The 26,558-nt window shown below is 42.1% G+C and overlaps 1 protein-coding gene across 1 annotated transcript in view; it reads right to left on the bottom strand.

Moving 5' to 3' along the window:
* Positions 1 to 16,603: 16,603 nt before the first annotated feature.
* si:busm1-71b9.3 (cadherin-1) overlaps positions 16,604 to 26,558 on the bottom strand; it is a 55,395-nt gene continuing 45,440 nt past the window's right edge. The window contains exons 11-15 of the mRNA XM_047351357.1: positions 26,079 to 26,234; positions 25,646 to 25,793; positions 25,104 to 25,276; positions 24,823 to 24,949; positions 16,604 to 17,973 (exon numbers count right to left, since the gene is read on the bottom strand). Of these exons, the coding sequence (XP_047207313.1) occupies positions 24,851 to 24,949; positions 25,104 to 25,276; positions 25,646 to 25,793; positions 26,079 to 26,234 (576 nt within the window). The 3' untranslated portion in view covers positions 16,604 to 17,973; positions 24,823 to 24,850. The remainder of the gene's footprint in view (positions 17,974 to 24,822; positions 24,950 to 25,103; positions 25,277 to 25,645; positions 25,794 to 26,078; positions 26,235 to 26,558) is intronic.

Genomic DNA, 26,558 nt, shown 5'->3' with positions numbered 1-26,558 from the left:
TTCACTGACAATTTTACACGCAATTTTTCCTGTTAACACTTATTTCACAAGTATGTGTGTGTGGTTTTGTGTGTGTGTGTGTGTGTGGGGGGGGGTGTCATGAGGGAACTTGTGATTCATGTTGTGATGATCCGTCATCAGTGTGAACCGAAAGTGTATTGAAACAGGGTTCCTGCTCTGTTGGTGGTGGTGACCTCTCCTAATTAAACCATATAGTGTCTGCTTTTACATATACATGAACTTTGTTGACATCCTGTTGTTAATCTGTAAGGTCCAATTTGTTAATGGAGCCACCATTGCCAGCGATAGTAACTTTAACAACACTGTAAACATCTTCCACAATGTTTAGAAGTGTGTTCATAGTTAGATGAGAAAACCAGAACTGCTGCCCCTGTTCTAATTTATCCCAAAGAAGTTCAAGAAGGTTGAGGTCCGGACTCTGTGCAGACCAGTCAAGCTTCTCCTCACCAAACGTTTTACACCTGCAGCCATGGAAGTGATTGGAACACCAGAATTATTTGTTTTGGTGTTGTGATCTAATACTTTTGGCAACATAGCGTGTGTTCATACTGTTAACGTACACTGCCTGGCCCAAAAAAAAGTTGCCACCTGGATTTAACTAAGAAAATAGGTACAAGCCTCCCATTGGATAATTACTGCATGGACGGTTATGTTTCAAGTGGCAACACGTTATTTAACCCAAACTGGTACAAAGAGTTGCTTCTCATTTCTTAAACAACCATGTCGAAAGACACATCCCATGGTCGTGGAAAAGATGTCAGTCTGTTCTATTATGATCGGCGATCACTTAAACGTTTGGTAGAATTAAATCGAAGAAAAACAACAGTAGAACTCCGGGCTATGTTTGATAGTGAAAGTAAGAGCAATTCCACATGCACAATGCGAAGGGAACTCAAGGGATTGGGACTGAAGAGCTGTGTAGCCTTAAGAAAACTACTAATCAGTGAGGCAAACCGGAAAAAAAGCTTAAATTTGCCAGGGAGATTAAAGATTGGACTATAGAGCAATGGAAGAAGGTCATATGGTCTGATGAGTCCAGATTTACCCTGTTCCAGAGTGATGGGTGCATCAGGGTAAGAAGAGAGGCAGGTGAAGTGATGCACCCATCACGCCTAGTGCCTACTGTACAATCCTGTGGAGGCAGTGCTATGATCTGGGGTTGCTGCAGTTGGTCAGGTCTGGGTTCAGCAACAGTATCTATTCAAAGAATGAGGTCAGCTGACTACCTGAATATACTGAATGACCAGTTTATTCCATCAATGGATTTTGTCTTCCCTGATGGCACGGGCATATTCCAAGATGACAATGTCAGGATTCATTGGGCTCAAATTGTAAAAGAGTGGTTCAGGGAGCATGAGACATCATTCTCACACATCGATTGGCCACCACAGGGTCCATACCTTCACCCCTTTGAGAATCTTTGGGATGTGCTGGAGAAGGCTTTGTGCAGCGGTAAGAGTCTATCCCCATCAATGCAAGATCTTGGTGAAAAATGAATGCAAAACTGTGTGTAAATAAATCTTGTGATATTGCAGAAGCTTATTGAAACAATGCCACACCAAATGTGTGCTGTAATCAAAGCTAAAGGTGGTCCAACGAAATATTAGAGTGTGTGACTTTTTTTTTTTGGTTGCGACCTTTTTTTTGGCCTGGTTGTGTATATATCATTGTATTATATATTTCAGTAGGGAGCATCAAAGCACTGATAGAGTACAGAGAGAGAGTTAAATGAAGATTCCCTGGATCTGGAACTAAAATCATTACCTGAAAACAAACTTTTCATGGATTCAGCAATGTGGCTCAGACACCAACCAGTAATTTAATTTGAACTACTTGCATGTTGGAAAAGTTTTACATGTTAATATGTAACAATATGAAACCAAATGTGAAACAACTTTAAAAGTTAGAAACACGGATAACATTATCTGATTACTGACTTATTCCTTTGTTTAAACCAGTACAGATCTTTCAGCTAATACAGTCAATATCCAATGGAACATCTGGCAGCAAAGAAACAGGAAGTAAAACCTTCTGTTCCTCATTTTAAAACATGACAAAGAGACCATCATAATCTGTTACTGAGATCAGGGGGTATCTGTGTCACAGCTTTCCTAATAACGCTCAAAGATAAGCTCTAACCCTAACTAAACAGAGTAAGCCCAGTCACAGTCAGTCAGTTTAATCCTCCAGAAGGACATCTAAAAACAACCTCTGCTTATCAGAATGCTGCACATGGTGTAACCCCCCCCCCCCCCCCCCCCCCCAAACAAAAGAACCAGAAATTAAAATTAAATAAAAATATAAATCAGGAAATAAATGAAGCTTTCATGTTAAAAGCCACACCTTTGCAAGAGGGAACAACTGTGCATCAGAACATGCAATCGATTTAAAAGGTTAGAAGGATGAAAAAAAAGAATCTTTGATTAATTGGTTTTTCTCACCTAAACAGCACTTTTCAGCCAGTCACTTCACCCCCTACGGACACTTACTTTCAACGAAAACATCTAATTAAGAATAAAAAGGTGTTTTAATATTTTACATTGAATCTTTAATGTTCAATAAAGGTAGACTGTGTAAAAAGACACAACCGTTTCTCTTCACTTCCAGGATTAAATAAAATGATTTCTCTTTGCTAAATGCCAAAAGAATCAGAGGGATCATTGTTATACTGACTTTTTTTTTTAACATGCATGTCCTCAGTATTTGGTAGAAATGCCTTTAAAACTGTATGACTTGGGTCAGATGCTATGGGTTTTTCTTCTATAAGCCCGTTCCAACTGACAGAACTGGTGAAACTGTGCAGGCCCAGCCTTGTATTTCAAAGTTGGGATGATTTTTGAGTTTTGCTACTTTCGTCTCCTTCTTCCTAATGAAATGATGGCCATTATGGCCAAGAGCTTCCATTTTAGTTTCATTAGATCACAGGCATGTCCTGTCGTGGAGCACTTCACCACAAAGCCAACTGACACAAATCTGAATTTAAAATTCCTAAATGTTTGCCCCAAAACACAAGCAGACAACCAGAAGCACAAAACTAGCGTAACAGAAGTGGCTTTTCTTAGAACCAAACTTACAGACCAACTGGTTAAACTTAGAGTTCAGACTCTTAGAACACAGCAGGTTCAATAAGCAAATAATACAGCAAAACATGTATTTTTCACCTTACTGCAGTATTTTGCATGGCACACATTCAGTAAGAGATGATCAGTTTTTTGCTTCTTGCTAGAGCTACTTTAACTCTGATGAACATAGCACACGGCTACACAAAAGTTTGCTGATGTTGCTGCAGGAGGAAAACTGGACTCTTCTTTGTTCTGACCTCCATGTTGACTGACTGGAACATATGCAAAGAAAGCAATGTTTCTGCAGTATTAGTGGTGTGCAGCAGTTGGTTTGCTTAATTTTGGACTTCCTGTATATCTCACTTACAGTAGTCAGTAGTCAAAGCCAAAGTGCTAAAAGGGTTTGACGTTTTGCACATCAGTATGTGTGTGGTTAAAAGAAAAGAGTTTGACAAAAAAAGAATATGCATAAATAATATGGTGAGGAAACCTAGTTTTCCATAAATTAATGCAGACTATAAAAAATATTTAATTTTGCAACAGATCTGAAATATTCTATTATCTGTGTTTGTGGAAGAGTTTATAAAAGCCTCTGTTTTCCAAATTGTCCTTTACAAAATCACATAAAAGTGTAAAAGATTCAAAATAAAGTCTAGCTTCTGCAAATGAAAATGAAATATGCAATCTAGTAGTCTATTGTAAATATAAGAAAACTATTTTTCTCCCTTTACCCAAAAAATTCTTGCTTTGTAAGATAGACTGACAGATTTGGAAGCTGAGCTCATAGAAAGACAAATAAAAAAAGCAGCATTAAATAGCTAAACAAGATAAAATTGTTAGCAACAAAAGTTCAAAAACAGATACAAGAGTTTCAAACAGAGAACATGCAAAGAGGAACAGTACACAGAAGATGAGCTTTGGTTGAACATATTTAACTGTGTAATGTTTTACTGCTTACTTTTAATGAACCACTTCGAAGTGTGTGTGTGTGTGTGTGGAGGGGGGGTAATGGACAGATGGGACACCACAATATGTTTTCTCTTAGTTTCAGAAGAACTCTTATAATACAGGAAACCAACAAACAAGGTTTGAGACACAAACATTTGAGAAAGAAACACATTTTAGCATTAAGTATTAACTTTGTGATTCAATTCAGAACTGCAAAGTAGGATGAGAACAATTTTTCTTGCATTTATTGTAGCTATCACCACCTTTGCCACATACTGCAGCCATTTTGAATTTTAGATAGGGGTTGATGAGTGACCTTTGACTTTTCAGAATTGTCCAAGTCAAACGCTTTTTGGTGATTGTTTCGGCTTGGAAATTAAACAGTTTTTATTTCGCTTAAAGCTGGGATCCCCCATGCTCCATTTATAAGTCAGTGAGAACATGGAATTTGCTAATGGATGTGTTTTTGGACCGAGCCAACTATTGGCTGCTAAACAATTCAACAAAATCTTCTCCTTTAGAAATCCTTTATGCTGAGTCAGTTGTTCTGTCAACCTCGCCTCAGCAATAATCTTTTTGTATCAGTAGAATATGTTTCTAGTTTGTGCTTGAAGGTATGTTTTTTGGTTTATGTTAATAGTTACCTGTGGTCACTATATTAGTTCATATAACAATTTAACAGTAAAACTGGAAAGATTTGGTCCTAAAGTTGTCAGGAATGACTGTGACTTTTATGGGATTTTCTTCTCCAGTAAAAATCTTTATTAGACCTGAATATGTTGACATCACAAAGAAGCATTTTTCACCAAGACATTCTGCATTTGAGTAGTAAAGGTCCTTTAAATAATAATGCCAGTAAGAATTCTTAGTGACAGAGAAAACTGTAAGCATTGGCTGACTGGACTTACTGGACCCAAACCACAACATTCCAGGTCTTCTCTAATCTGTGGCAGGGTGAGTCTGCTTGAGGACAAGACCTGTCTATGCTTTATCTGCACTAAATCTCCATGCCACACCCTGGATCTCAAAGTCTGTGTGTTTAACAGGCTGTCCATTGTCATGCATCCACAGTTTTGGGTGTGGTTGCTCTTTACAATTACAGGCATCGACATTGGTAAACACAGGTAATAAATCCACCTTTAGAACAGAAAGGGAGCAAGACAGGTAAAGCAAACATTCCACTTTGGCTTCAGTTTAGTTCCCTGGGGTAGGCTTGAATACACTCATGAAAACATATTAAGGAGTTTAACTTCAACCTGCACCAGTAAAGCTCTACTGCAGTGCAAACACAAGTTAAAGAAGGAGATCGAAGTATGGCCACAAAACAGCAAGCGTCACCAAGGCTGCAGGAGACAGACAGCGAGGCAGACTGCAGAGGAGCTCAACGCAATACCAGGAACTTGGGCTTTATTATTCACCTTCACATTTACCCTCACCTTAACTGTTAAGCTGTTGTTTAATCTGTTCTTTAACACACACACATATATATATATATATATACAATTTAATATTTAACATAAGTTAATCTAAATATTCAGATGTGTAGATTTACTTTAAAGCCCCTCTAACATATACAAAGAACATACACAATAACAAAGGTTATTTTCAGTTCTGGAAAGGTAAATGAGTTGAAAACAAATGGCTCTAATCCCAGCTCTTTGTTATGTGTACAGAACATGGCCGATTACCTGCTAGCAGACACATACAGACACGTCTGAGACTGACTTCAGTTCCAAGAACACCACGTCAGATAGGGCATACCATTTGTTTGATAGTTATCACTGCAGAATGTGCTTTCAGTTTCATGATTTCTTGATCTAACTGCTGGCTGGAAGAAAACCAGCAAAAAAAAAAGGAAAAGAACTTCAAAGATTCTGAAGGACACTAAACAATTTGCAAACTCTTTAGCATCAGAAACCTTTTGTTTTAATGTTCATATCTTAACAAAAACAGGCAGAAAAAACACACAGTTAGGACTGAACTTCCTGTAGCAGCAGGAACTTTCATAGATCCTTGTCCCATGAGTCTGTGGACCAGTTTTTTCTGACTCTGGTTTGTTGTGCTTGGCATCATTGTTCTGTTCTCTTATATGTGACAATCGGATGATTTATTATACAGAGTTTTTGATCTTTGACTTGCAAAACAAGCCCAAATCATCAGCCCTGGACATATGTTTCATCTGTCCAAAGGACATTCTTTCAGTCCTTTAAGCACCCTAAGCTGTGCTCCCATATTCTCTGTAAAAAGAAGGCAACCCTTTCTAACAAGTTGTTCTTGTTAAGTCTAATACTGTCAAAATATTAACCTGCCTGGGCCAGTAGAGTCTGAGATAGTGCTCTCAGTTGTTTTTTCTCAGCATTTCATGGTCTGCCCTTGGGGGAATCTTGCTGCTAATGTTATATTACATTTCTCTTAATTTATTAACTGATCAGATTGGTACTTGATGATTGAGTGTCTCTGTATGTAGTCTTTAAACTGACAGTAAAACTGTGTATCCTGGTCATCATGGCAGAACATGCTCAGTATTAACAAAATCCCATTTCCTTCAGCAATCATGAAAACATTATCGGCTTTACTCCAGGATGTTGGTGAAACAGTATGAGTGTGAGGTGTTGCTTCTTGTTGTGTTGATACAATTTAAAAAATGAGTAAAACAAAATGTTAGAACGTCATTCCACTGCTGCAGAAAAAGTCAGTTTGAAGAGTCTTTTTTGAGTTATAGGGCAGTGTTGGTGCAGGACGATTGGCTGTGAATTTAACTTGAAGCAACAAAGCAGAACTGGCCCCTCCTTCAAGTTAACCTGGATTAACCTACAGGCACGCCGGGACTCGCAGCAACATATTTAGGGGAATTCAACTAAGCCTGAGTCACCTGACTTCCCGGTGTTGGGTAACTTTGTGTCACATAAAGTTGTGACTGGACATTTCAAACAACAAAACCAGTGAAACCAGTTTCACTGAAAGTCTGTTAAAGGTGTGCTGAAATAGACTTTAGCTCTTTTTATATGTTTGCAAAACCACAAGCTTGTGTCTCCATCTGCTGGTCAAGCACAAATGTTACAGGCAGATTTACTGTGTATTGGGTCCCATGGAAAATGTGTGAAAAAACTTTTAAAACAAAATCATCTTTCTTTGGAACTGCATACTCTGATGCTAAATAAAAAGTTTTAATTTCAGGACATTTATTCAGTGGTGAAAAAAAATCTCACAGTTAAAAATAATTTTTTTTTACAAAATCACCAATTGCCCAGTTTTTGGTCTGCTAGCAGTTTCTTCTTCCTCGGTCAACAGGATAGAACCTGGTCTTCCACTGTAACATTTTACCAGGCTAGGTTATAGAGAGAGATGGATCTTTGATCTCTTCAGATGGCCTCAGGTCTTGGCTCCTCTCACAAGATTTAGATCTTATAAGTGGAATGGAATTGGAATATATGTAAGTGAATTAGAATATGTTTTGTGACTGGACTATTTTTATTTTTTATTATTAATTGGACGTTTATCTTATAAAGTGCCTTATAATATTTGTTTTACGTTGGTGCTGTATATATAATTTAATAAACTTTAATACAAAATCTTGCAGTTAGATTTTTAAAGTACCAATATTTGAAAAAATTTATTATTTTCTAACGTAACTTTTTTTTCCAAGCTGAGCATTGGATTTCTCAGAATTTTTCAGTATAAGACGATGCTGCTACAACAAAATAGGAAAAAAATTTCGGGTTGTTTCAACATACAGGTCCTTCTCAAAATATTAGCATATTGTGATAAAGTTCATTATTTTCCATAATGTAATGATGAAAATTTAACATTCATATATTTTAGATTCATTGCACACTAACTGAAATATTTCAGGTCTTTTATTGTCTTAATACGGATGATTTTGGCATACAGCTCATGAAAACCCAAAATTCCTATCTCACAAAATTAGCATATTTCATCCGACCAATAAAAGAAAAGTGTTTTTAATACAAATAACGTCAACCTTCAAATAATCATGTACAGTTATGCACTCAATACTTGGTCGGGAATCCTTTTGCAGAAATGACTGCTTCAATGCGGCGTGGCATGGAGGCAATCAGCCTGTGGCACTGCTGAGGTCTTATGGAGGCCCAGGATGCTTCGATAGCGGCCTTTAGCTCATCCAGAGTGTTGGGTCTTGAGTCTCTCAACGTTCTCTTCACAATATCCCACAGATTCTCTATGGGGTTCAGGTCAGGAGAGTTGGCAGACCAATTGAGCACAGTGATACCATGGTCAGTAAACCATTTACCAGTGGTTTTGGCACTGTGAGCAGGTGCCAGGTCGTGCTGAAAAATGAAATCTTCATCTCCATAAAGCTTTTCAGCAGATGGAAGCATGAAGTGCTCCAAAATTTCCTGATAGCTAGCTGCATTGACCCTGCCCTTGATAAAACACAGTGGACCAACACCAGCAGTTGACACGGCACCCCAGACCATCACTGACTGTGGGTACTTGACACTGGACTTCTGGCATTTTGGCATTTCCTTCTCCCCAGTCTTCCTCCAGACTCTGGCACCTTGATTTCCGAATGACATGCAGAATTTGCTTTCATCCGAAAAAAGTACTTTGGACCACTGAACAACAGTCCAGTGCTGCTTCTCTGTAGCCCAGGTCAGGCGCTTCTGCCGCTGTTTCTGGTTCAAAAGTGGCTTGACCTGGGGAATGCGGCACCTGTAGCCCATTTCCTGCACACGCCTGTGCACGGTGGCTCTGGATGTTTCTACTCCAGACTCAGTCCACTGCTTCCGCAGGTCCCCCAAGGTCTGAAATCGGCCCTTCTCCACAATCTTCCTCAGGGTCCGGTCACCTCTTCTCGTTGTGCAGCGTTTTCTGCCACACTTTTTCCTTCCCACAGACTTCCCACTGAGGTGCCTTGATACAGCACTCTGGGAACAGCCTATTCGTTCAGAAATGTCTTTCTGTGTCTTACCCTCTTGCTTGAGGGTGTCAATAGTGGCCTTCTGGACAGCAGTCAGGTCGGCAGTCTTACCCATGATTGGGGTTTTGAGTGATGAACCAGGCTGGGAGTTTTAAAGGCCTCAGGAATCTTTTGCAGGTGTTTAGAGTTAACTCGTTGATTCAGATGATTAGGTTCATAGCTCGTTTAGAGACCCTTTTAATGATATGCTAATTTTGTGAGATAGGAATTTTGGGTTTTCATGAACTGTATGTCAAAATCATCTGTATTAAGACAATAAAAGACCTGAAATATTTCAGTTAGTGTGCAATGAATCTAAAATATATGAATGTTAAATTTTCATCATTACATTATGGAAAATAATGAACTTTATCACAATATGCTAATATTTTGAGAAGGACCTGTATTTACCTTGGGTTCCAATAAAAGGGTCCAGCACTGTAAGTTCATTTAACCCCTTGGTGACAACTCAAAATGCACAGTGCCTTGCATGAGTATTCACCCTGCTTGGCATTTTTCATGTTTTGTTGCCTCAAACCCGGAATTAAAATGGATTGAGAATTTGCACCATTTCATTTATAGAACATACATACAACTTTGAACATGTATTTTTTTTAAATTATGAAGCATACACCCCTCCTTGAACCGCCACCTTAACATAGTGGGGGGTGAGGGGTTTGAGTGCTCGAATGATCCTAGAGGCTATTTTGTCTGGGGCTTAAATGCCCCTGGTAGGGTCTCCCATTGCAAACAGGCATAAGAAGGAGCCTGAGTTTGTGTGGGAAGTCGAGAGTACCTGGCCTTCTTGGCGTCTCTGTCGGGGGTGCAGCACAGTGCCCCTCCCGTGGACCCCATTATTCTATTGGGGGACTTCAACGCCCACGTGGGAAACGACAGTGACACCTGGAGAGGGGTGATTGGGAGGAATGGCCTCCCCGATCTGAATCTGAGTGGTGTTTCATTATTGGACTTCTGTGCTAGTCATGGATTGTCCAGAATGAACACCATGTTCAAGCATGTGTGTTCATCAGTCCATTTGGCACCAGGAAACCAGGGGTTTCCTACTAGGCAGTAGTTCAATGATTGACTTTGTTATCGTGTCTTCAGACCTTCGGCCACATGTCTTGGACACTCGGGTGAAGAAAGGCAGGTTACCTTTCCATTTGTGGTGAGTTGGATCAGCTGGAAGAGGAGAAAGCCGGACAGACTTGGCAGGCTCAAGCATATACTGAGTGTCTGCTGGGAACGTTTGGCAGAGCCCTAGGCCAGGGATGTATTCAACTCCCACTTCCGGGAGAGCTTTGACCAAATTCTGGGGGAGGTTGGAGACATAGAGTTCGAGTGGACTATGTTCTCTGCGTCTATTGTCGATGCTGCTGCCTGTATCTGTGGTCAAAAGGCTTGTGGTGCCTGTCGCGGTGGCAATCCCCAAACCCGGTGGTGGACACCGGCAGTAAGAGATGCTGTCAGGCTGAAGAAGGAGTCCTGTCAGCTGTGGTTGGCTTGTGGGACACCTGAGGCGGCTGACAGGTACCGTGAGGCCAAGCGTGCTGTGGCCTGGGCTGTGGCAGAGGCAAAAACTTCGGCCCGGGAGGAATTCGGTGAGGCCATGGAGAAGGACTACTGGTTGGCCTTAAAGCGATTCTGGCAAACCGTCCGTCGCGTCAGGAGGGGGAAGCAGTGCTTCTCCAACACTGTTTACAGTGGGGGTGGGGAGCTGCTGACCTCAACTGGGGATATTGTCGGGTGCTGAAAGGAGTACTTTGAGGCTGCTGCTGTAACGGGGGCGCTGTGCCGCTCTGTTATGGAAAAAAAGAGAGCAGAGCCGAAAAGTGAAGCTCTCGATTTACCGGTTGGTCTGAGTCCTACCCTCACCTATGGCCAAGAACTTTGGGTCATGATCAAAAGTACGAGATCCTGGATACAAGCGGCTAAAGTGAGCTTCTTCTGTAGGGTGGCCGGACACTCCCTTAGAGATAGGGTGAGGAGTTCGGCCATCAGGGAGGAGCTCGGAGTAGAGCCGCTGCTCCTCCACATCGAGGGGAGCCAGGATCATCTATATCATATATATCATCTATACCGGATGCCTCCTGGACGCCCTATATGTTCCAGGCACGTCCCACCGGGAGGAGGCCCAGGGGACGGCCCAGGACACGCTGGAGGGACTATGTCTCTCGGCTGGCCTGGGAAAGCCTTGGGCTACTCCTGGAGGAGCTGGAGGAGGTGTCTGGGGAGAAGGATGTCTGGGTGTCTCTACTGAGTGTGCTGACCCCGCGACCAGGTCCCGGATAAAGCGGAAGACGACAACGAAGCAAACAACAAATAACAGAAAACTTCAGCATGTGTAACTGTTTACCCCGCTAAAGTCAAGTCAAGTTTACTTATATAACGCTTTTCAGCAACAAGGCACTCAAGGCGCCATACATAAGGAAAAACATTACAATGATACAGACAATCAAACAACGGAGGTAATTAAAAAGAATGAAGAGAATAGAATGAAGGATAAGAAAATGAAAGGAAAATTGGACTGAAAACTTAAATAATTATGTTAAGATGACACATTCAAAGGCCACTCTAAACAAATAAGTTTTTAATCTTGATTCGAAGCAATTTAGGATTTCGGCACTTTTACAGTTTTTTGGGAGTTTATTCCAGATTAGTGGAGCATAAGAACTAAAAGCTGCTTCTCCATGTTTGGTTCTGGTTCTGGGTATGCAGAGTAGATTTGAGCCAGAAGACCCGAGAGGTCTGGCTGGTTGATACACTGACAACAAGTCAGTAATGTATTTTGGTGCTAAGCCATTCAGTGATTTATAGACTAACAGAAGTATTTTGAAGTCTATTTTCTGAGCTACAGGGAGCCAGTGTAAGGACTTTAGAACTGGAGTGATGTGCTCCACTTTCTTAGTTCTAGTGAGGACGTGGGCAGCAGCGTTCTGGATCAACTGCAGATGTCTGATGGACTTTTTAGGCAGACCTGTGAAGACACCGTTGCAGTAATCAATTCTACTAAAGATGAACGCATTAATTAGTTTTTCAAGGTCCTGCTGAGACATTAGTCCTTTAATCCTGGAGATGTTCTTTAGGTGATAGAAGGCCGACCTAGTTACTGTCTTTAGGTGCCTCTGAAGGTTCATGTCTGAGTCCATCACTACGCCCAGGTTTCGAGCCTGACTGGTGGTTTCTAGCTGTATTAACTGAAGCTGTGTGCTAACTTTTAAACGCTCTTCCTTTTGTCCAAAGATTATTACTTCAGTTTTGTTTTGATTAAGCAGAAGAAAATTTTGGCCAATCCATGCATTGATTTCTTCTAAGCATTTACCAAGCGCTTGAATGGGTTCATGGTCACCTGAGGACATCGTAACGTATAGCTGTGTGTCGTCTGCATAGTTATAACTTATGTTGTTGTTTATTAAAATCTGAGTTAGGGGGAGCATGTAGATATTGAATAGGAGGGGCCCTAAAATGGACCCTCGGGGAACGCCACATGTGATTTTTGTGGTCTCTGATGTAAAGGTTCCTACTGACACAAAAAAGTTGCTGCCCTTCAAGTAGGATTTAAACCAATTGAGTGCTGTACCAGAAAGGTCAACCCAGTTTTCCAGGCGCTCCAATAAAATGGAGTGATCAACAGTGTAGAATGCAGCACCGAGGTCCAATAATACCAGCACTGTGGTTCTTCCACAGTCTGCATTTATACGGATGTCATTGAACACCTTGACAAGAGCAGTCTCTGTACTGTGGTGAGCAGGAAGCCTGACTGGAAGACATCAAAGTGGTTGGTCATTGTTAGGAAGTTGTTTAACTGTTGAAACACAGTTTTTTCAATAATCTTGCTGATGAAGGGGAGGTTTGATATAGGCCTGTAGTTCTGTAGTAGCAGCTTGTCCAAGTTGCTCTTTTTCAATAGAGGTTTGATAATTGCTGTTTTCAGGGCCTGGGGGAAAACACCTGACAAAAGGAACGTGTTTATTATTTGTTTTAAATCAGATGTTATGACAGGCTAAGCTTTCTTAAGGAAAGTTGTGGGTAAAAGATCGAGACTGCAGAAAGAAGAACTTAGTTGCTGTACGAAGTTTTTGTAGTTTATTTGGTGAAATTGGGAAATTTTTCAAAATCAGTTCTAGTTGGAGACAACTTTGGTACTGGAGTTGATGTGGATGTGCTGACTGCCTCTCTGATCTTTTGGGTTTTTACAGTGAAGAAGTTAGCAAATTCATTGCAGGCCCTGGTAGAGTGGAGTTCAGATGCTACAGTTACAGGAGGGTTTATTAACCTGTCGACCATGGCAAATAATGCACGAGCATTGTTAATGTTTTCGCTAACCCTAACCCTAATGATGTCTGAGATTTTAGAATGAAAGTTATCTACCAGCTCATCTACAGTGTTACAGGGAAAAGTGGAGGTTGAAGAGTAAATCTGGTTAAAGGTTTCAGCAGCACCGTCCTTAAAGATGCGTTTTCTTATAATGTCTCTTTGACAAACTGAGTCATTGGAAATGATGCTTTCAAAATAACAGAAAAGTGATCAGATAGAGCAACATCAGTTACAGACACCTTGGAAATGTTTAGACCCTTAGTGATGATCAAGTCCAAAATATGTCCATGTTTGTGCATTTGCTGTTTAACATGTTGAGTCAAATCAACATTTCTAAGAGTGTCACATAGATCTATTGGACTTCTGTCTTCAGGATTGTCCATGTGAATGTTGAAGTCTCCCACAATAATTAAACAGTCATAATCAACTCATATCACAGATAAAAGCTCATTAAAATCACTGAAAAAGTTTTATTTTGGACTTAGAAGGCCTGTAAATATTCAAGAACATTGTTCGGACTGGGCTCTTTACCCGGAGGGCCAAATATTCAAAAGAGTCAAATTTGCCCAGAAATTCTTTTTTACACTTTAATAAATCTTTAAACAAAGTGCCCCCCCCCCCCCCCTCCACCTTTTCTTTGCTGTCTGCTCTCACAAAGAAAATTGTAGTTTGGAGGTCTCTATCAGAATGGGAGCTTCATTAAATTCATGTAACCATGTTTCTGTTGAAAACATAACATCAAGATCGTGGTCAGTAATGAAGTCATTGATTAAAAATGATTTTCCTGACAGAGATCTAATGTCTGGGTCTGGGTTTGGGAGGAGGGGTGTATAACAGGGGGTCCACTTCTCCTGTGGATTTCGACGGGGAGACCTTTTGTGATGACCTCTCTTTCTCAGCCAACTGTCCGATTGTTTCTGCTGGAGCTGTTGGAGGCAGCGTTATCATTGTTGTTGATACTCCATGTTCTCTGCTGAAGGTCGAAGCTGCTGGCAGATTATTTACTGAATAGAAGAGATTAGATGTGAGACGTCTGGCTCCCGGCTTGTTCAAACAGAAACCATCTTGCTTGAAGAGTTGTCTTTTTTCCCAAAGAATATTAAAGTTGTCGATGAAGTTTACAGATGTAGTAGCACATATTTTTTTCAACCATTTATTAATCATCAGAAGTCTTGAAAAAATCTCATCTCCACAGAAAATTGGTGCATAGAGTCCGCTGAGAAACACCTTGATATTGAGACCTCCAACAATATTCAGCAGACGAGTGAAATCCTCCTTCAGTCCTTTTGATTTTTTCATACTCTAGTGGGGAAAATCTATTTTGGAGGGAAATTCTATTATTTCCAGCTGGCTCACTCCTATCAGTTGTTGTGACAGCAGCTCGCTGTCGAAGCCTCCTTTTCCCAGGGGGAACGGGGGCATTTCTCCGTAATTCTGGCCATTCTAATTTATTTAATTGCTGAGATCTTCCAGTGAGTCGTCCACCTTGATTTTTTGGGCATGCGCCTAAAACATGCCAGGGGGGTAGGTTTATTCTCAGTGTTCTGATTGCCGGCTGAGTCGTTGAGCTGGATGTCACTGTTAGGGATCACATGCAGAGTTGAATCATTGCTGTACCCCATATTCACCTCCACATTCACTTCTAGTCCATGGATTTTCATCTCCAAAACAGCCAATTTCTGTAAAGGTTTGTCAAAGTCCTCTGTGGTGAAGGGAGGCATCTTGTGCTGATTTACTAACTTATCCTTCTTTCGGGTTCAATTATAAAAACATCAAAATCCTTTAGAAAAAAATAAAAATAATAATAATCCTTGGGAGTTGCTGGTAAGAAGTAGTTTTAGTCCAATATTTCCGTAATTTTGGCTAAGATAAAAAGTTATGTTTAAAAGAATGCAAGCTTAGGAGAAAAGCGTCTGAACAGGCAGAGAGGCGGAAGCAGAAAAAGTCAGTGCTTTGTACCTTTTGCAATAGTTACAGCTGCAAGTAGCTTTGTCTCTATGAGCTCGTCACATCCTGCCACTGGGCTTTTTTGCCCATCCCTCGAGGTTAAACTGCTGCAGTTCCTTCATGTTGGATGGTTTCACTTGTGAACAGTAATCTTCAAGTCTAACCACAGAATCTAAATTGGATTGACGTCTAGACTTTGACTAGGCCATTCTACTACATTTAAATGTTCCCCCTTAAACCATTTGAGTGTTGCTTCAGCAGTATGCTTCTGGTCATTGTCCTGCTGGAAGGTGACAGATTTTGCTCAAGAATGTCCCTGTATTGAGAACCATCCATTCTTTCCCTCAAATCGGACCAGATTCCCAGTCCCTGCTGCTGAAAAACATCCCTACAGCAGGTTGCTGCCACTACCATGTTTTAGTGTGGGGATGGTGTTCTTGGGGTGATGGGATGTGTTGGGTTTGCTCCAGACATAGTGTTTTCCTTGGTGGGAAAAAGTTTCAGTTTTAGTCTCTTCCTCCATACATTTAAGGAGTTACTCACTCAAAACATGCCTTCTTATTTTTAACACCAAGTAATGTCTTTTGTCTGTCTACCCATCCATAAGGCCCAGCTCTATGGAGTGTTTGGCTTATTGTGGTCCTGTGGACAGTCTCTGCTGTGGAACTCTACAACTCCTCCAGGCTTACCTTTGGTCTTGTGCTGCCTCTCTGATTAATGCCCTCCTTGCCAGGTCTGAGTTTTGGTGGGTGGCCCTCTCTTGGCAGGTTTGATGTGGTACCATGAGCTTACCATTTGAAGATGATGGATTTAATGGAGCTCCAGGGGAACATCACAGATTTGGATAATTTTTTATAACCTCACCCTGACTTGTTTTTCTCAACAACTTTGTCCCTGACTTGTTTTGAGAGCTCCTTGGTCTTCATGGTGTGATGCCTCCTGCTTAGTGGTACTGCAGCCTCTGGGGTCTTTCAGAAAAGGTGTGTTTATACTGACAGATCATGTGACAGATTGCAAACAGATGGACTTCATTTCACTAATAATGAGACTTTTGAAGGTAAGTGGTTGCACCAGAACATTTTTGGGGCTTCATAGCAAAGGAGGTGAATACATATGCTCATATCAATTTTCCCTTTTTTTTTTGTTGATATATTTTCCCCATTTCACTTAACCAACTTAGACCATTCCATGCAGAGTCATCATAAAATAGGATTAGAATACATTTAAATTATAGGTTGGGATGTAACAAGATATGTTAAAGCCTAGGGGTGGGAATAGTTTTGCAAGGCAGTGTGTTCTTTAATTTGATTTATTAAAATTCATTACCCGGGACTCTTGTTTAAAATATAGTTGAGACAAACATGTTTGCTGCAGTTTAAACCAAAGTTTTATTTGTATTTAGTGAAAGATGTTGCTTAACAAAATTAGAGTAATAAACTGCCACCACCAATAACAAATGGAAATACAAATTGGGTTTTCAAAAAGCGTGAAGCTTATGTTCAAACCAATGTATATGAAACCTGCAAAGACACATGGTATCACTCTGTAAATCTACACATTTCTAAATATCTATCTTCTACAGACACATTCAGTAAATTAGAATGTGTGTTCCAATGAGGCTTGTTTGTCAGATTAAAAGTACCTTTTGGAAATAATCTTTAAGCAAGTATTCAGAATACGTTTCATTAAACCCACATTTTTGCATTCATTTTAAAACTGGCCTGGTGTAATATTTTTATCTTGAATGTCATGTTTTTATAAAGTCTTGTAAAATGACTTTGTGTGTAATTAATCAATATAATGTGCTTCACTTTGTGAAATGAGTTACTGAAATAAATGAACTTCTAAATAAAATTCAAATTTATTGAATATGGCTGTATGTTACTACCTAAATGAATTTCAGGAAACCTGAGGCAATAGTAAATAGTTTTAAACCATTGAACGTTTTAGTTTTTTTTTTTTTACTCTGTCATTTTGAAACATTCTAAAGTAAAAGATTCAAAGAGCCAGTATAGCTCTTCTTGAATTTGAACCTATGAGTTAGTTTTTGCTATAGTGTTGACAAAGTGAAATTGTTTAGGTGAACCATGGGACAATTCAACTTAAAGTTAAGATAGAGTTTCCATGTTGAAACAATTCATGATGTTAAACGCTAAACACCAGGACCTAAATCCTACTGAGAGGCAACAATAGGTTGTCAATTAACCATTTGGCATCATTACACATTAAAAATTTACCTTTAACAAATGCTCCTGTGTGTTTGTCTTAAAGGAGCTTAAACGTTTTATTAGAGAAATAATTGAGTAAAATTGCATGTTGTCATCACAGTGTATTATTTCATGGCAAATGGATGGAGGAAACCATGAATCATACAGCCAAATCGCCATCTAGTTCCCATCATTGTACTCTTTCCATTGAAAACGTGTAGAGAAAAAGAAAATCAGAACTGACTCTAAAGTATTAACCTTTACCTATACTGACAGCTGCAGGAATAGAATATTCCTGTATCCCCTTCAGACAAATAAAAACCTGCAAAGAATGGCTGAAAGACACTTAAACTTAAAATAAAACCAGCATAGCAAAGATCATTTTTAAACACACTATCCACACCAAAACAAGGTCTCATCCACAATAGAAGAACTCCTTGTGTAGGAGAACCTCAGTCCTACGTTGTTGGGACGTTATCATTGGAATCTGTGAGGTGAATGACTAGGGTTCCTGTTCCAGTATGTGAAATCTCTAGAGACACAAAAGACACAAACATAAACAGGTGAACCACAATGCAATGAAACTGGTACAAGCACTACATGTCACACGTCTTCCCACCCACCATTATCATTTACACCAATGAGAGCTATGTATTTGCTGTCCCTGACAAACAAGGACATTTTCTGCATGGAGCTTTTCAATACGACAATGCCATTGTTCTCTGCAATGTTTAACCTGTCACATTGTCAGATAGGATATTGTACCTGAGGAACGACAGTACAGAGGAGGTGGAAACAGAACAAAACCATCGCACATGCAAGACAAAAAGGACAATCAAAGGCCCAAAGCAAGTTCACCATATTCATAGAAATGCCAGTGACACTTTGCGTTTAACTGATTTTTATTTTCCACATATTTGCTGTGGGTCGTATTGCTTCAATTACTTCATCACTTGCAATCAAATTACCTTTCTCAGCTATTTGAGCTCTAGTTTGATACTTTTTCCTATCACTTTTCTCATAATTAAATTTCAACTTAAAGACTGATGTGTTGTCCTTTCACTTCTAAACTTTGCAGATTAAAAGCTCTCTGCAATGTTTAACCTGGTGGTTAAACATTGCAGGGGGCCCACCACCTGCAGGGGGAACCGTGATAGACCGGTGCAAAGAGGATTGGGTGGCGGACGAAGGTGGAGACCTCAGCGGCACGATCCCCAGATGCTTAGGCTGGCTCAAGGGACGTGGAATGTCACCTCGCTGGGGGGGAAGGAGCCTGAGCTTGTGCGGGAGGTCGAGAGATATCGACTAGAAATAGTCGGGCTCGCCTCCACACACAGCGTGGGCTCTGGAACCCATCTCCTTGAGAGGGGTTGGACTCTCTTCTACTCTGGAGTGGCCCACGGGGAGAGGCGGCGGGCTGGTGTGGGTTTGCTTGTTGCCCCCCAGCTAGGCCGTCTCGTGTTGGGGTTTACCCAGTGGATGACAGGGTCGTATCCCTGCGCCTTCGGGTTGGGGAGAGGTCTCTGACTATCATTTCAGCCTACGGGCCAAGTGGTAGTGTAGAGTACCCGGCCTTCTTGGCGTCCCTGTCAGGGGTGCTGGATAGTGCCCCTCCCGGGGACTCCATTATTCTGCTGGGGGACTTCAACGCCCACGTGGGGAACGACAGTGACACCTGGAGAGGCGTGATCGGGAGGAATGGCCTCCCCGATCTGAATCCGAGTGATGTTTTGTTATTGGACTTCTGTGCTAGTCACGGATTGTCCATAACGAACACCATGTTCAAACATAAGGGTGTCCATCAGTGCACTTGGCACCAGGACACCCTAGGCAGGAGGTCGATGATCGACTTTGTTGTCGTATCATCAGACCTTCGGCCGCATGTTTTGGACACTCGGGTGAAGAGAGGGGCTGAGCTGTCCACTGATCAACACCTGGTGGTGAGTTGGATCCGCTGGAGGAGGAGAAAGCCGGACTGACTTGGCAGGCCCAAGCGCATAGTGAGGGTCTGCTGGGAACGCCTGGCGGAGCCCTCGGCCAGGGATATATTCAACTCCCACCTCCGGGAGAGCTTCGACCAGATCCCGGGGGATGTTGGAGACATAGAGTCCGAGTGGACCATGTTCTCCGCATCTATTGTCGATGCTGCTGCCCGTAGCTGCGGCCGTAAGGTCTGCAGTGCCTGTCGCGGTGGCAATCCCAGAACCCGGTGGTGGACACCGGCAGTAAGGGATGCTGTCAAGCTGAAGAAGGAGTCCTATCAGGCCTGGTTGGCTTGTGGGACTCCTGAGGCAGCTGACGGGTACCGTGGGGCCAAGCGGACTGCAGCCCGGGTGGTTGTGGAGGCAAAAACTCGGGCCTGGGAGGAGTTCGGTGAGGCCATGGAGAAGGACTACCAGTTGGCCTCGAAGCGATTCTGGTAAACCGTCCGGCGCCTCAGGAGGGGGAAGCAGTGCTTCGCCAACACTGTTTATAGTGGGGGTGGGAGACTGCTGACCTCGACTGAGGACATTATCGGGCGGTGGAAGGAGTACTTCGATGATCTCCTCAATCCTGCCATCACGCATTCCGTGGTGGAAACAGAGGCTGGGGACTCAGGGTTGGACTCTTTCATCACCCAGGCTGAAGTCACCGAGGTGGTTAAAAAGCTCTGCGGTGGCAAGGCTTTGGGGGTGGATGAGATCCGCCCTGAGTACCTCAAGTCTCTGGATGTTGTAGGGCTGTCATGGTTGACACGCCTCTTCAACATTGTGTGGCGGTCGGGGACAGTGCCTCTGGCCTGGCAGACTGGGGTGGTGGTGACCGGAGGGTGTGTTCCAACTACAGGGGGATCACACTCCTCAGTCTCCCTGGTAAGGCCTACGCCAGGGTATTGGAGAAGAGAGTCTGGCCGATAGTCGAACCTCGGCTTCAGGAGGAGCAGTGTGGTTTTCGTCCCGGCCGTGGAACACTGGGCCAGCTCTATACCCTCTACAGGGTGCTCGAGGGTTCATGGGAGTTTGCCCAACCGGTTCACATGTGTTTTTTGGACCTGGAGAAGGCATTCGACTCTGTCCCTCGTGATGCCCTGTGGGGGGTGCTCCAGGAGTATGGAATCGGGGGCCCTTTATTAGGGGCCATCCGGTCCCTGTACGAGCGGAGCAGGAGTTTGGTCCGCATTGCCGGCACTAAGTCGGACCGGTTCCCGGTGCATGTTGGACTCCAGCAGGGCTGCCCTTTGTCACCGGTCCTGTTCATAACTTTTATGGACAGGATTTCTAGGCGCAGCCAAGGGCCGGGGGGGGGTCTGGTTTGGGGACCAATGGATTTCGTCTCTTCTTTTTGCGGATGACGTGGTCCTGCTGGCCCCCTCTAGCCAAGACCTACAGCATGCGCTGTGGCGGTTCGCAGCCGAGTGTGAAGCGGCTGGGATGAGGATCAGCTCCTCCAAGTCCGAGGCCATGGTACTCGACCGGAAAAGGGTGGCTTGTCCTCTTCAGGTTGGAGGGGAGTTCCTGCCTCAAGTGGAGGAGTTTAAGTATCTCGGGGTCTTGTTCACGAGTGAGGGAAGAATGGAGCAGGAGATCGACAGATGGATCAGTGCGGCTGCCACAGTAATGGGGGCACTGTGCCGGTCCGTTGTGGTGAAGAGAGAGCTGAGCCGAAAAGCAAAGCTCTCAATTTACCGGTCGGTCTACGTTCCTACCCTCACCTATGGCCATGAACTCTGGGTCATGACCGAAAGAACGAGATCCCGGATACAAGCGGCTGAAAAGAGCTTCCTCCGTAGGGTGGCTGGGCACTCCCTTAGAGATAGGGTGAGGAGCTCGGCCATCCGCGAGGGGCTCGGAGTAGAGCCGCTGCTCCTCCACACCGAGAGGAGCCAGTTGAGGTGGCTATACCGGATGCCTCCTGGACGCCTTCCTCGGGAGGTGTTCCAGGCACGTCCCACCACGCTGGAGGGACTATGTCTCTCGGCTGGCCTGGGAACGCCTTGGGCTCCCCTTGGAGGAGCTGGAGGAGGTGTCTGGAGAGAGGGACGTCTGGGCGTCTCTGCTGAGTCTGCTACCCCCGCGACCCGGTCCCGGATAAGCGGAAGACGACAAGTACGAGTACGAGTACGAGCTCATGTATATATTTTTTGGCAATAGTGGCCTTTATTGTACAGTAATCAGACAGGAAGGAAGATGGAGAGAGAAGGTGAAGACATGCAGCAAATGGCACGAGACTGAACCCAGGACAACCGTGTTGAGGACTATAGCGTCTGCACGTGGTGCATGCACTCTACCAAATGACCCTCCAGCAGCCCAGATCATAAAAAGGTTTTTAAGAATTTAGCTTAAAGTTAGCGTTCTTTTTTAATTTAAGAGTTTTGTGAATATAATTTTATGGTCACCTCTGATTAACTACAATAATATACCATTCTGTTTTAATACTGTTGAACAGTTTCCGTCCCACTCTAGAATACTACGGTATAACCCTACTGAAGCAGTTCATGGTCAGCTCAAAAGAAAGTGCCCAGGTCCTCTGGGTGTAAAACAAGCCCATGTTAGTATCCCTCCATCGCCATGCTTGACAGTCACCCTGATGTGTTTATGTTGTATTTGGAGTTCTCCGCACAGCTCTACTTTGGTCTCACCTGTCCAAAGGAAATTTTTCCAGAAATTCTGTGTTGGATTTAGACACCTAGGTTGTGTTGCCATATCGTTTTTAGGAGAAGAGACTTGCTCATTCCAAGTCATGCTTATTCAGTCTGTTTCTCTCTGATCCCTAAACCTTAACATTTACCATGCTTACTGAGAAGGAGCTCTCAGGTTTGTTGTAATTTCTCTGAGAATTCCACGCTCTGACTTTGGTGTTAGTTTGCTGGAGTGTCATCTCCTAGTGAAAGTGGTGCCTGTCTTAAATGATTCCACTTTTGAATAATCCGTCTCACTGGAGAGTGACTGACATCAAAAATTTGTAAATGACTTGAAAGCCCTTCCCAGATGGATGGTCTGCAACAATTCCCCATCTAAGGTCTTTCCCTCCTCTGCATTGTGTCAACACCAAATGCTGTGGAACAGCAAACATGCATGAGTTTTGTTTTGTTAAAGATCTTAATTGCTGATGACTAAACAATCCATTTGATCAGTAGCACCAAGTTCATAATTCACCTTGCAGTATTTGATATGGAGTTCATATTTTTATGGGTTTTCTAGTTTGGAGTGAATTTTGTCTGGATTGCGAGGGAGAAACAGAAAAAAGGCTAAGACTTACAATTTGTTTCAGTCATAACACTTTTTCTATCTTACATCTAAATTCTTAGATAAATGATGATAATCTGTCAGCTTCATGCTCATCTGAGACTTGGTTAATGTAGGTGCAAACTAATGCTTTTTCATTTATGTGTTGATACAAAAAAGAAAACAAAAGCTCTTTTCCATTTGCTGTACTTTTGACTGACTTTACTTACATGACTTTCTGTTTGCAGGAAGGTCCACTCTTTTAGAGAGAAGGTTCTCTTGTGGATCAAATATTGGAGGTTCATTAATTCAATTCAATTCAATTCAAAAATACTTTATTAATCCCAAAGGGAAATTAAATGTTGTTGTAGCTCATATTATGAAGGTTTCCTCAAAGAGCCGTTGTAGATGCTGATGGCTGTGGGCAGGAAGGATCTCCTGTAGCGCTCCGTCTTACAGCAGATCTGAAGAAGCCTCTGACTGAAGACACTCTGTTGTTGTAGGACAGTCTCATGAAGAGGATGCTCAGGGTTCTCCATAATGTTCTTCATTTTATGAAGAATCCGTCTTTCCACAATGATCTCCAGAGGTTCCAGAGGAGTCCCCAGAACAGAACCAGCCTTCTTTATCAGCTTGTTGAGCTTTTTTAAGTCCCTGGCTCTGATGCTGCTTCCCCAGCAGATGATGGTAGAAGAGATCACACTTTCCACAACAGACTTATAGAAGATATGCAGCATCTTACTGCAAACACCAAAGGACCTAAGCTTCCTCAAGAAGTACAGTCTGCTCTGTCCCTTCTTGTAGATGGCTTCACAGTTGCATCTCCACTCCAGTCTGTTGTCCAGGTGAACACCGAGGTATTTATACTCCTCCACCACCTCCACTTCTTTTGACTTATTCCTGTTTCTCTTAAAATCTACAATCATCTCCTTTGTTTTATTCGCATTCAAAATGAGATGATTGTTTCCGCACCATGCCACAAAGTGGTCCACCACCTTCCTGTACTCAGTTTCTTGTCCATCTCTGATCCTCCCCACGACTGCAGAATCATCTGAGTATTTCTGCAGATGACAGGAGTCTGTCTTGTACTGGAAGTCTGAGGTGTACAGAGTGAAGAGGAATGGTGAGAGTACAGTCCCCTGTGGTGCTCCTGTGCTGCTGACTACCTGGTTAGACTCACAACCCTTCAGTCTCACAAACTGTGGTCTGTTTGTCAGGTAGTCTTTGATCCAGGAGATTATTGAGCCCTCTACCTGAGTCTTCTGGAGTTTCTGACAAAGCAAATCAGGTTGGATTGTATTAAATGCACTGGAGAAATCAAAGAACATGATCCTCACAGTGCTGCTGGCTTTGTCCAGATGATCCATTAGCGTCTTTCACTGTGGTCACCACCACTGTAGCAGTGGAAGTGAGCCAACGATAATAATAATAACAATATTAAAAGGCAGGGGGTTATTTAAACCTTGGTTGGCAACCCTCTAGTGCTAGCAATAGAGGCACAATACAATACCAACATCAGCCGCGGAGGAATACAAAACTAAAGTGAGTCAGATGACAAGAAATCAGATGACCCTGACCAAGCCCAGGCTACCGATTTATGAAGCTGACAAGATTACCTCCAATATTACAATTAGACCTGCAGAACTGTGTGTGCCAAGGAAATGTGGCAGAGCTGATGGTCAGAGAAAGAACAGTGCTCATTCTAAAAGATCCAATGAAATTTGTCCAGGCTAGCAGCCAATGTCCTATTTCCTGCTTACCCATTATGTGTAAGCTACTAACAGCTTTAGAAAGTTCCAACACAAGTATCCGTGGCTGCCATCATACATGGGCCAAAGCAGTTATCAGGAAAGGAGAATAGTTTAGGTGAAATCGCCCCACATCGGAATGTAAAACACAAAATCTATTTCTTCTGGATAGCTGGAGTAAAGCAGAGAGGACTGACAAACATAAATGATCATTTGGGAACAACTGATCAGGAACATTTGACACGCTTATTTGTCATTTGTTATTATGTTTCTTGTTTTAATAAGTTAAGCTCTTACCTTTTTTAATTACCCTGTAAAGTACTGTGGTTAACCTAGTTGTTTTAAAACATATCATGGAAATAAAACCCAGAAAAATTGATTTGTTTAATCATAAGAGAGGATTCATAACACACCATTTAATTTACTTACAGCAGGCGGAGTGAAGACTGAAGGATTATTATTGTTTGCTGACAGTGATTATTACTTTGACTTGTTCAGTCAATCCTTCTCCCGCCATATCTGCTGCTTCTACCAGCAGAGTGTACTGAGGGTATTTCTGTGAGATGAGATAGAAGTCAGGTTAAATCAGAGTTGGTTTTAGGTTCCATTAAACACTCAAACACTCTGACTGAATACTCAGAATTTGATGAGTTTCATATTAAAGTTCATTCAGTCAGGTGGGTTAATCTTCTATGTTCTTGATAGATTACCTGTCTGTCCAGTGCTTCAGCGTTTACCGTGATGACTCCAGTCACTGGGTTAATTACAAACACTGATGGACTGGGTTCTTCAGGCTCCTGCCTGGAAATACGATAGCGAATCTCTGAGTTGTCAGAATCTGGTTCATCCGCATCTGTGGCCTTGACCTCAATCACCTCAGAACCTTTAGAATGGACATACAAACCAAGAAATTAGGCAAAAGTCATCGTTGTTTTACAAGATAGCAAAACATGGAAAAAACAAAACATGACAGACCCCATCTACATCTTAGAACAGCTGTTGAACTTAATAGAAAAGCTTCCAGGCCAGAGTCTGAGTAAACTATGCTAATGAAGGTCTGAGGATAAATTGTGTCTCTTGAGTGTGTCTTTGTAAGTTTCAGATGTGTTTGACTTTAAAAGACGCCAACATTTCAATTGTTTTGCTCTTCAGTAACATTTGAACACCTGTCATACACACAATTGAGTTTGAGAAGAAGTTTACCACATCTACATTTTCTGTCATTGACCAAAAGTCAAACCAGTGACTTTACCATTAAGTGAGGCCTCTGGAACTTCTGCCATATAGATAGACTGATTAAAGACTGGTTTGTTGTCATTTTGGTCAATTACAATGACTACAATATCCATCGGGTCCTCTGAATGTCCGGCACCTCCTTCTGCCACAGCATGTCCTTGAAGCTATAAAAGTAAATATTACAACTTATTATTAACACAAGGAAATTGTGAGGGTCATTTTATTCTTTGTTACAAGCTAAGGTGCCATTTATTGTTCATATTTTGTTAACTATATTCAATATATTTAAGCAGATAACAAGAAACCACTTTATTATACTGTACCTTTAATTATAGTTGAAAACCTGAGAATTGTTTCAGAAAATGTTTCGTATCGATTCTCTGCAGCCTTAACTACATCCTTTAACAAAGCAAATGACAAAGAGAAGCATTCAGTTTAAAAGTGCTGACCATGTACTTGTCCTGTTTCTCTCTGTCCAGTTCCTGTGTGACATACAGATGACCACTGATCCTGTTAATGGTGAAAAGACCAACAGGGTGTTGATCTGCTCCAGGACCAGTGATGCTGTAATGAATCATCTTTACATTGTCTGCATCAGAGCGTATCTGGAAAACACAGACCAGGGTTGACTTGAGACAAGTTTAAAGCGCAACAAAGAATTGGTGAATAAAGAAGGAAAAATTTGTAGGTTACAGCTATGAGACCTAAGCCTAACTGCAACCTAAGACAGTTGTTTGCTTTAAGTATTTGGTTTTTTTAATCTTGAATAAGAGACCAACAGGCCACCAAACATGTTCAAATGTATTTATGTATGGGACGAGATTTTGCATTTGCTAAACAGGTCAAGAATATAAAGTAATATTAATGGCATTCTGAGTACACTTTAAATATACAAGATATGAATTAAATAGCAAAGAAAAATGCACTGG

The sequence above is a fragment of the Girardinichthys multiradiatus genome, chromosome 22 (genome assembly GCF_021462225.1).
Source record: "Girardinichthys multiradiatus isolate DD_20200921_A chromosome 22, DD_fGirMul_XY1, whole genome shotgun sequence".
Classification (NCBI taxonomy): Eukaryota; Metazoa; Chordata; class Actinopteri; order Cyprinodontiformes; family Goodeidae; genus Girardinichthys; species Girardinichthys multiradiatus.
The sequence above is the reverse complement of the archived record's forward strand: the minus strand, read 5'-3'. Positions and strand labels throughout refer to the sequence as shown.